At 40.0% G+C, this 10,367-nt stretch overlaps 1 protein-coding gene and 1 long non-coding RNA gene across 2 annotated transcripts in view; one reads left to right on the forward strand and one right to left on the reverse strand.

The window, feature by feature from the left end:
- Positions 1-10,367, forward strand: part of LOC144638410 (uncharacterized) — a 158,122-nt gene that overhangs the window by 50,762 nt on the left and 96,993 nt on the right. The window lies entirely within an intron of this gene.
- Positions 128-4,126, reverse strand: LOC144638937 (uncharacterized). The gene is made up of 3 exons (XM_078498215.1): positions 3,656-4,126; positions 1,019-2,837; positions 128-929 (listed from the first exon to the last, which is right to left on the reverse strand). The coding sequence occupies exons 1-3, from the start codon at positions 3,807-3,809 to the stop codon at positions 128-130; spliced, it is 2,775 nt and encodes a 924-aa protein (XP_078354341.1). The 5' UTR covers positions 3,810-4,126.

Below are 10,367 nucleotides of genomic sequence, written 5' to 3' on the forward strand. Positions count from 1 at the left end.
ATACCGTTGTTGGTTTCATGCAAATGTGCGAAAAGGTCAGAAGGTCATGCTAGTGGGCTGTGATTGGCGGATTTCGATCCGTGTTGTTTGTTTAGCACGTCGAAAGATGGATGTCGACAGAAAGCCGCTATGCACGTAACACTGAGAGCGGGTGTAAGAAGAATAGTTTTTCCTGGATCTCACTTATTGGCATAACTACAATATCCTGTGTCTCATTAACTCTAAGAATGTGATGACCAGCTTGAGAGAAAATGAAACAGTCATTGTCAAGGTTTATCACTTCTGCCATCACAAAAACAGAATTAAATTTCTTGCTGAAAATAAAATACTTAAGTGAAACAATTTCACCCTTCTTTGTGAGAGCAACATAGCAAACTCTCTTTTTCATTCTGCTATAGTCTTTAGCATACAGTTTTTCCTGCCCATACTGAACTCTTAGTGCTTTACTTAGTTGAGAAGTATCTTGCTCCCCAGTTACTGTTTTTATAAGCTCCAACTCGTTCCTAGGCAAGTTAGTTAATTTTACAACAGCCCCAGAAATACTGCAGTCTTGTGCAGCTTGTGTTACTTTCCACTGCCTATTGGGCTTTATCAACTTTGATATGAAAGTTCTTATATCACTTTCAGGCATTTTTACAAACAAACTCTTTAACTGCAACTGTGCATGGATATGGCATACAATTTGTCTGGTGACATCCCCAGTTCCATGAACACCCTGCAAAAGGACTGCGTTCCAGTCTTCAAAACCAAAGCAACTCCATGCAAACAAAGGACCCCAAAGCCTTACATAAAATACTAGATGGGCACCTACATTATGAACATTGAGTCCACAGGATCCCTCCCCATAAAGTTCGCAAAAATTTCGATAAAAGGCATCAAGCAAAGCTTCAGCCCTTACCAAGTCAGGCTCTGTATACGTAATGGAGTCCCTAAGAAGCAAATGGATTCCCTCTGAGAAATGAGCAAAATGCTCAAGATATTTAGCTGAGGTGAGGCTGTGGGGGGGGGGGGTAGGTACCCTGTCAAGCAAGGCAGTGCATAGTACAGTAGCCAAGCTTGTAACTCTGTAGCTTTGAGGTGGGCAAAGTGCTTTTCTAGATCTCTAGGCAACCTTTCAATGTAATCTGGGGGCTTGATAGTCACAAGTCTTTTGGAAATGGCACGAATACGGTTTCCCACAAAAAAGGGCTTCTTGCTTTGAGATGGAGAGAACCATTTAAGCAGAAGTGTCTTTGTTACACCCATGAGGACCCCATGCATGTAATCAGGGACAATGCCAAGAACAACATCAAACCATGGCATTGATGCCAACCCAGTCATGCCAATGATACCCTTTATCCTCTTGCTCGCTGTTGCTTTTGGTCCAATATTATACTTAACTTCGGTGGAATCTCTAAGGGGAGGTCTATCTTTACTTAGTCTGTGAGGATAACATCTGGCATAACCCTTCCCTTGTTTCACTGTTTTTCCCGGTTCCTCACATGTACAGCAACCACTCTCCCCATTGTGCATGGTCATGTTCAGGATATACCCCTTGGCTTGAAGATCAACAATGCCAACAAATATGCCAAGTTTAACATTAATAATGCTATCCCCAAAACTAACAGGAATTCCATCTTCATACAGAGAACACATTTCTTCTCCAAATGCATTCATATATTGAAGAAATGGTGGGGATTCCTTACCCTGCCAGATCCCAACCAAAACCATATTTTCCCTTGCAAATCTCTGACACAAAGGGATTTCATTAATTGCAATGAAAATGGGCCAAAGTATAACTTTAGCAGATTTATACAACGGAATACCGTCTGTATTAAAGATCCCACTAATGCAGTTGTCACTTGCAAGAAATTGGCCCTCCTCCAATAACAAACGATAAAAACTCCCATCAGTTATATCCGTTAGGGACGAGCTATGAGAACTTTTCGAAAATTTTGCTTTCTTTTTGGAGTTAAAAACTTTTTCAAGCAACCCATCCTGTTCTAAAATGTACTTCAATTGTGTCTTAATATCTGCAATCAAAAAGAACAGCCGTGGCTGGCGACTGACTTTTGTCTGAGCAGAATCTCCTCCCCTGTACCTTAAGCCCGGACAGCTGGGTGTTTCACATTTGAAAATGTCCTTGTTCTGGGGAAATACATTGTGGCAAATGTGACAATAGTGACACACTTTAAAGTCAACCTTATCAATCACTTGAAACAGCTCTTCATATTTCATATAACCTAGAGAAGATGATTCTGGGTAGAGTACTCTAAGAAGACTAATTAAATCATTTACAGCCACCCCAGTTAAATTGTGTCTTAATAGAAATGCAATCACTGCCAGTGACTGCAACTGTAACGCAGTAAATGTTTTACTATCTGTTTTGTGACTCTGAGTTTTTGTTTGCTCGTCATCAGTTTCATCTTCAGACGAACTTGCTTCACTCAGCTCTTCTTCACTTGATGATGATTCAGAATTAAAATTAAGATCAGAGTCATTTGACTCTGAATCACTTTCATTCGTTTCCTCGGAATTAGACCTCAAATATGTATTTATGTTACTAGATGTACATGTAAGATCATCAGGCCCACCATTTTCATTTTGTGCCAGTTCCTCTTCTATTTCACTATCATCCTGAGAACATTCATCATGGTCTTGTGCAAAGTCTGGAGCGAGAACATTTTCATTTGCATCTAAGGTCTCTATGTTTTCATTCTCTCCATCCCCAGGGCAACTTTCATCCGTCTCCTGTTCAGTAGACTTTTTACCTTGGGCCTCCCTCCAGTATAATGTGCGCTTGGGAACTGGGAGGTTGTGATCGCTGAGGTAGCGTTTCTTTACTCTTTTCAAGGGGCCTGCAAGAAAAAAAATGCATTTTTGATTATCATTCAACCAATGACATTACTGAACTTTCTGAAAAGATTTTAAATTTTTCGAAACAAAGGAGATAAACTGTATAAAGCTACAATGCAATGTAGCGTACATACAGAATACGGGGTCACTGAAATCACAGAAAAAGCACTTAAGACAGACTCCACTGAAAGTTGGAGCAATGAGCGCAAAGATTAATTACCAAAAACCTACTCATAGCATGGTTACATTTTATATACTACATGAATCATCTCACTTAAATTAATTTGTCTTTATAGTGACCCTGTCATTTAACTCTACAAGCATTCTTGACAAAATTCAAGTCAAACCTCATACAAATGTATAAAACACATGCCATTTTGTTTTAAACTGGTGTGAAACATCTGTTTTAACTGAATTCAGTCGATAATCCATTCTTCTCTTGCAGGGCCAGCTTGAGAGCTGGTTTTGAAAGGTTTTTGTTAGCTGTACTCAAACTGTTACCATGCTATGAGATCTCTGTGGTAACTTAATTTATTTTTATTACTCAAATGTTTGGTAGAAACAATCTTAATATTTAAAAGAATATCAAATTCTTGAAGCACTGTAATATGGTGTGCAAATGTTGCATCTGCATTTCACTTAACATGTACATTTACTTAAAACATAATGGAGGGGCCATCTTAACACCAAAAAAGTAACATGGTCTTATGGTGTTTCAGAAAACACAACTGTATTTAAACTAATCAAAAGCACATAAAATCAGTTAAATATAATGATAAAAAATCATTGTACTTCTATGAGAAATCAAGGAAATACTTACTTCTGTGATGAGCTGTGTGAAGATGACTCAAAACTCGTTGCTTTGAAGACAGAAACCTATCACATAAGAGGCATTTGTACTTTTTACACTGCGAGATGTCGTCAGTTTCTACAACATACAAGGTTTCTTTGGGTCGATATTCCAAAGAATCCATGAAGTGAGCTTCTTTCTTACTCAGTAATCTAATGCATAATTTTGCAGTGGCTCTACGACGCTAGTCAGGTTACAAGCTAGTATGTATGACTGTGAAATAAGAACGTGAAGTCCAAATATTTATACGTACAGCTGTAACTTAATACATGTAGCTTAACTGTAAAGCTTTAGCTTGTTTCAACATGACATTGCAAAACTGAGCAAACATTACAAACGTTTCACTTCGATTAAGCCCATTAGGTACGTGTAATGTAACTTATCTTATCTACTTCTTTTAAATGCCGAAGGTTACGAAATTTTGACGCATATCCTAGTGCTTTAAGCACAGGGGGCCCATACAAGCGGCGTGACTGTTTGTATGTTCGAAATATAAAGAAATGTATAAGGATTTTGAACGCGTCTTATTATCGTTAACTTATTTCGAGTAATGTCTATGTTTAAGTTCAAAATAAACGTAAACCTACCTTAACTGTTGTATTTTGTCGTTTCTGCGGCTCCAAATGGCGAATTTGGGCGATTTGGAGGGTTTTGCGTTGACTGTTGCTTCACGTAATAAGAAGAGAACAAGGGTGGAAAGCTCGATTTCGACCGCTCCAGCGCCAAGCCGATTTTCAGCCAGAAATCAGAATCGCCAGGCTTCCTGATCAAACACCAGGTAAACTGAAAGGTTGAAGCTTCTTCTCGGCGCTTTCAATAGAAAATTCATTCAAAATCCAAGCGCTAAACGCCGAATAATTTTCGAGAAATGCAGCTTTCGAAGCGATCAGAAACCGGGGACGTGATTTAGTGTTCCAGTGAGCAACCGTCACGCTGTTTGCTCTGCGCTGATTGGATAATGGTAAACAATGCCGGAGGAAACAGCGTGACTGGAACACTAAATCACGTCAATATTTGCGGAAGTATGATTGTAATGGCATAGTGGATGATAGGGCTCTGCTTAGCAACCTGGAGAAACAGGAAGAGCCCAAGCAGGTTGTCGTGACCTCCGCTTTGTAAGTTACTCTAATATCACATGATGCTTGTTCACGTTAGGTTTTGTGCTGCAGTTTTGAGGATAGGGTGGGTAGGGTGTTTTAGTTCTTAAACGTTGCATGGTGCAATCCTGAAATCATTTACAGACCATCTTGGAAGTTAAGGGTTAAGGAAATTTTATGGAGTTATTTTTATGATCTTCTAGAGTGTAGACCACTAAAAGATGTGGTCGTTTTTAGTTTTTACAATAACATTGAAAGATTTACTGGCGAAATAAATGGAAGACACGGTGTGAAATCATGCGCGTGTATAACTGAGTGACAGATCTGTCACAAAATCTCGTCAGTTCAAAGAACGCGCGAGAATATTAATTCTGCCAGTTATTTTTAAAAAATCTGCTTTTTTCTCTTTGAGATACACATGTAAAATTGCCCAAATTCAGTAACACATGGACAAACCTTTGCCACCTTAGTGCATTGGTCTGAATTTTTAATATTCGCTATGTTAGGATAAATGTTGCGACTAGGAACAGAATCAGTTCGCTGTATGATTGTATGTACGTGAAAAATGTCTGAAAATCTCCTGTCGACGCTATATCCAGATGATCGTTATGTCGGGGTTGCACTGTAATTATAGTATATTGTAGTTAGAATGATCATTGTTAGCGTTAGCAGCTGTGAGAAATAACTTTAAACGTTTTGTTATACAAACGCAAAGGTCAATGGGGTAACGACTAGTGGTTATTTCCCAAGGTGCAAAGTCGTAGAGGTAAATAAGCCTCGTTGTGCACCAGCATTAAGATACCAAGTGTCACTTAACGGCCTAAACGTGCACTTTCCTGTGCTTGGCACCGATTGCGCATTCCTCTAGTCTTGATTGGTTCAATCAAATCTCATGCTTTAACTGAATTAACCAATTAGAGCAAATGTGCTGCCTTGTTTAACCAATGAAGAGCCAAACCGACTGACTGACGCAATGCGCGTCAGTCTCGTGCTTGGTACCGATTGCACATTTTTTTCCTAGGTCCGATTGGCTCATTCTTTTCCCAAGTTCTGATTGGTTCATTCTTTCCTCTAGCTCTGATTGGGCCATTGCTTTATTTGGATTTCGTGTGATTGGCTAATGACAGCAATTGTAAAAGACTGTTCTCAAAAGTGTGGTACATTCGTTGATTGAATGCGATAAGTTCTTGAATTATCTTCTCTTCACTGTCACAACAAACAGGTCATGGGAATGAGACACCTGATCAAAACTAAATTCTCCCAAGGCGGTTTATAGGAAACCTATAAAAAGCAGTAAGTTCAATTTGGCCGAACTCTGTAGACGCGCAAAAAGTAACTATTGTTCATACTGGTGGGTGTAAGTGCCCTTTGCAGCCGTGATTTGAGTGCTGACGCAAGGTTGTTCTCTTGGGAAGAGTGTTGCGTGAGCCAAATACGTAACGGCTACAAAGGAGACAAGTTAGTATATTCTTTGTAGGACATAGGACACTTTATTAACTTAGTACATTTATTTTTAGTACACTTAGCACATAATGTATTTTTTAAAACTTAGTTTTGCGGTAGGTTTATCATATAAGTTATGTTAAAAGCCTCATGCTGGTGCTAGATTTTTATTTATCACCGCTAAATGCATACACATAAATTTACTCGAATTAATAGTCACAGGGCGAGGAAAAATTGTAAATTTACCAACTGTCAATACCAAGGTTAGAAATCTCAGGAGTTAATAAGCCATAGGGCCCTTGGAGATGGGGGAGGGAGGGCTCCTACATGAAAAGAACAGGAATGCTGTCTCGCTTAGGGGTGTAAATTACGGATTATGTTTTCACTTAGGGTGTTCAGGCCAGAATTTTTAGCAGGTATTTTTAGCCGTCAATGTGTTGTTTAGGATTGCACGTGAAGAACAGAAAACGCCATGATAGTGCTGCCTTGACGGTAGACCGAACAGGCATAAAAAATGGCATCTTTTAGATTAGGGGTCAAAAAAAGCTTGAACTACGCCTAAATTGGTCTCCTTTAGGTTTTTAATTCAAACTTTCCGACAAGCATCCTTGTCCCTTTCGTTTGGGAGCCCACACCCCCGGAAAATTACTGTCCCAGTGGCTGTTACCAGGTGTTAAACCAAATATCTTTGCTGTCTGCCACTTGATGAGCATTATTTTATACGGGCAAATCAGTTAGGGTCATTTTCTACATTTGAAGCCTTTTTTATAGCGCAAACTTTCCAAGAACACCTTGTCGACTGTCAGAGTCTTACACGAACACGTTTTCAGCATGTTATCTCGAGAGAGAGCGTTCAGTTAGCGGGGATTAGTGCAAGGAACGGCGAGTAGAAACGCCCGGAGCAGGCTATGTTAAACCCGGCTTGTTATGTCGAGGGGTTGCAATAATTTGAATTTGTAATGTATCACGTACGTAGTAGTTAGATGGGTATAAAATGCTTTTGTGTAATGGAACAGTTATTGTTCCAGCGTGTATGTATTGTAGAGACTGTAAAGGGCACCGGCAGGAGTCTTACTGGCTACTTTAAGCGATTCTGGTGCACGACGACCGTTTCTTTAAAAAATGAATTAAGCGTTAAAATGCATGGTGAAAAAACAAAGCGACAACAGCAAAAACAACAGGGAAGCGATAAGTGCTTGTATTCCACATTTAAACCGAGTTGTTGGACAAACGAAGGGAACTTTAAAATCTCGTACCCAGGGTCCTCGCGGGAGCAGATCTTCCCTAGGAGGCACTGGAGGCGAGGTTGGATTTAATTCTCTCAGCCAATTTAAAATCAAGTTGAGACCAATTTGTACAAGAACAGGTTTTTAATGCTCGAAAAATTAAAGTAGCCAGCCAAGGTTCGCAAAAATAAGCGTGTGTTTTAGGTTGTTAATAGTTGTTAAAATGTAGCTTTTGAAAAAAGTTTCTGCAAGTCAGAAATGAAATTATAGAGCAGCTTTTAAGCAAAGCTCTCTGTTTTTATTTGCGTCGTGCCACTCATGAAGTACCCGTCTTAGGGACGGACCATTATTTTGTTGAGGGGGCGGTTGGGCAATTACCAAAAAAAAATTCCTTCACAGAAACAACGGCTGAAAAAAAAATTCGTGCAAGGGGAGCCATGAGAAAGAAAGATAAGAACAATCTTTAAAAAAATTCTTGTGCAACATGAAGGTGAAAAAAATGTTGCCCAGAAACATTGCCCAGCCCCCCCTCCCCCCCCCCTCAAAAAAATAAGGGTCCGTCCCTCACTGACTCTGCCTGAACCCAACCTCCTTCACAGACATAGAGTAAACTCGTCACGTAATCTTTATGAATAGAGTGCGTGACACGTCAAAGAATGACTGCATAAGAGGTTTCCTGAACCCTTTCGGGTTTCACTTTTCACGATGATCAGCTTCTAATATGTCCTTAACCTAACACCACAAAGCCAAGCATACTGTACGGAGCCCAATAAGGAGAATTTGTAGATAGCACAACAATTATTTGTCAACAATTCAAAGTTAAGTGCGCCAATTATGACCTTGGACAGCAGGGTTACGCACTGAGATACGCGCGCACAGTGCCCAGTGAGAAATCGGGAGATTGGGGACCACATATGTTGTCACAATATTTGCCACATTTTATGTGTCGAGTCGTCTACACGAGCAATTTTTCGTATACAGCTAATTCGAGAAAGGTCGGAAAAAAGCACAAAAGTGCACGCGACAAGACCGAAAGGTGGTCTGGGTATTCACTTGAATTTTGCATATTGGCCTAAAGGAAATGAACAAGTTTGTATTTTTGCACGTAAAGATTTTGTTTTTCCTCTCAGGAGGCCTTTTTGGGTAGCTTTACCTTTTCTGTCGTTTGTGTTTGAGTTTTGGAAATTCTTCTAAAATTCAGCGTGGATAAAAGTACCTTCGCATTCGCGTTTGTCATGTCGCCATCTTATTAGTATTCAGCACGTGCAGTTTCTCTCTACTCCTACCCACACTACCTTTCAGTCTTGTCGCGTGCACTTTTGTGCTTTTTTCCGAAAACCTTTCTCGAATTAGCTGTATGACAACTTTTATTTGTCACATAAAAGCTAACACGCCAGCTTCTCAGCAAATATATTTGTCAAGGAAATTGGCCAGTTTTCCTCCTCCACACGAGCAAATAAACATTTTCACATAAAAATTGTCACATAAAAAATTGCTCGTGTAAACTGGCGCTAAATGTTGGATAAGGGAACGACGTTCGCAAACAGCGAAGTAGCAAGTCTATGAAAAAGGGTGAAGCACTGGGAAAGATCTTTCCAAGACAACACAAAGTATAGAAAACAAACTTAAAGGGGAGATCAAGGCATCGAGAGACGACAAGTTTAACAAGGAAGTGTACCAACGGCGAGAAAACCTTCGCTTTTACGGGATAGCAGAATGAACCCCTCCCATGGGTTTCAGAGAACAAGGGAACATGGCCATAAAATAATTGGGAACAAGGGAACAAAAGGAAAATAAAGCTGGGAACACGGCAACAAAAGCTGCGTTTTTAATATTTTTGGAAACAGGGATCACAAAAATGGATAAAATACTTTCAGAGAGGAAGGGAACACAAGGGAGTTTTTTTGGGAACAAAGGAGCTTGGACCCCTCCCCCCTCCCCCGGCCGGGGCTCAAGAATCATCCGACACCTCAGAGGAAAACATCAAAGAGGCGTCAGTTAGAATGAATTGGATATCAGTGAAGCAGATACTTTTGAGTTTCAACGAGTTCACCGCATCGGGAAGCGCGATGATGATTTAAGGGCGTTTCTAAGAAACGACGGTGGTGGTTCGCGTTTTTATTCTGGAAAAAAAATTTTGCAATCTATTGAAAACTGCAAGTAATGTGCTGCTGACTTGTTGGTTACTGTAGCTGTACAGCGACACTGTGGTGTTCGAACGAGGCGAATATAAGTATGTGACAACGGTACAACACAAGCCTTATACCAGTTTAAGAAAACTGACTAAGAAGGGAATACAGGTAAATTTGGATGCTATGTCATGCTGTCCTTTTCCTCCCCCTTTGTTAGGTGGTTTCCAGATATTATCGGAGGTGCGGTGGCCTAATCGCTAGTGCCCCGGACTCCGGATCGAGTGGCCCGGGTTCGAGCCCTGGCCGGGGTCATTGTGTTGTGTTCTTGGTCAAGACACTTTACTCTCACAGTGCCTCTCTCCACCCAGGTGTATAAATGGGTAGCGGCGAATTTAATGCTGGGGGCAACCATGCGATAGACTAGCATCCCATCACATCTAGCAAACTACGCCTTAAGGTAGAAGGTTTAAAATTTACCTAAGTAATGAATATGTTGTGGTTAAAATTTATTTTAAGTTCCAAATTTTTCAAACCAGTTTGATTTTTATTTCCCTTTGTTTCAGATTACAAAAATGAACATGAGACAATGAAAAGGGTAGGTAGGTAGGTAGGTAGGTAGCATACAACTTTGCAACCCGAAGGTTGAATTATGTCATATTTACAAGATCTATAAAGGCGATAAATACTTAATACAATAAAATGCAATAATTCTGAAAAAACTAATAAAACTATTTCGAAATCTATTAGTCTTAAAAACAGGATTGAACTGACGTGACTTCCTGAG

Source organism: Oculina patagonica, chromosome 14, assembly GCF_052425735.1.
Source record: "Oculina patagonica isolate OP01 chromosome 14, crgOcupat, whole genome shotgun sequence".
In the NCBI taxonomy this organism is placed as follows: Eukaryota; Metazoa; Cnidaria; class Anthozoa; order Scleractinia; family Oculinidae; genus Oculina; species Oculina patagonica.

What these genes read in the sequence shown, in the direction of transcription:
- LOC144638937 (XM_078498215.1), bottom strand. Translation starts at nt 3,809, where the DNA reads ATGGATTCTTTGGAATATCGACCCAAAGAAACCTTGTATGTTGTAGAA. An exon ending in TCACACAGCTCATCACAGAA is followed by an intron (nt 2,838 to 3,655) that starts GTAAGTATTTCC and finishes TTTTTCTTGCAG; the next exon opens with GCCCCTTGAAAAGAGTAAAG. An exon ending in GCACTGCCTTGCTTGACAGG is followed by an intron (nt 930 to 1,018) that starts GTACCTACCCCC and finishes TTTGCTTCTTAG; the next exon opens with GGACTCCATTACGTATACAG.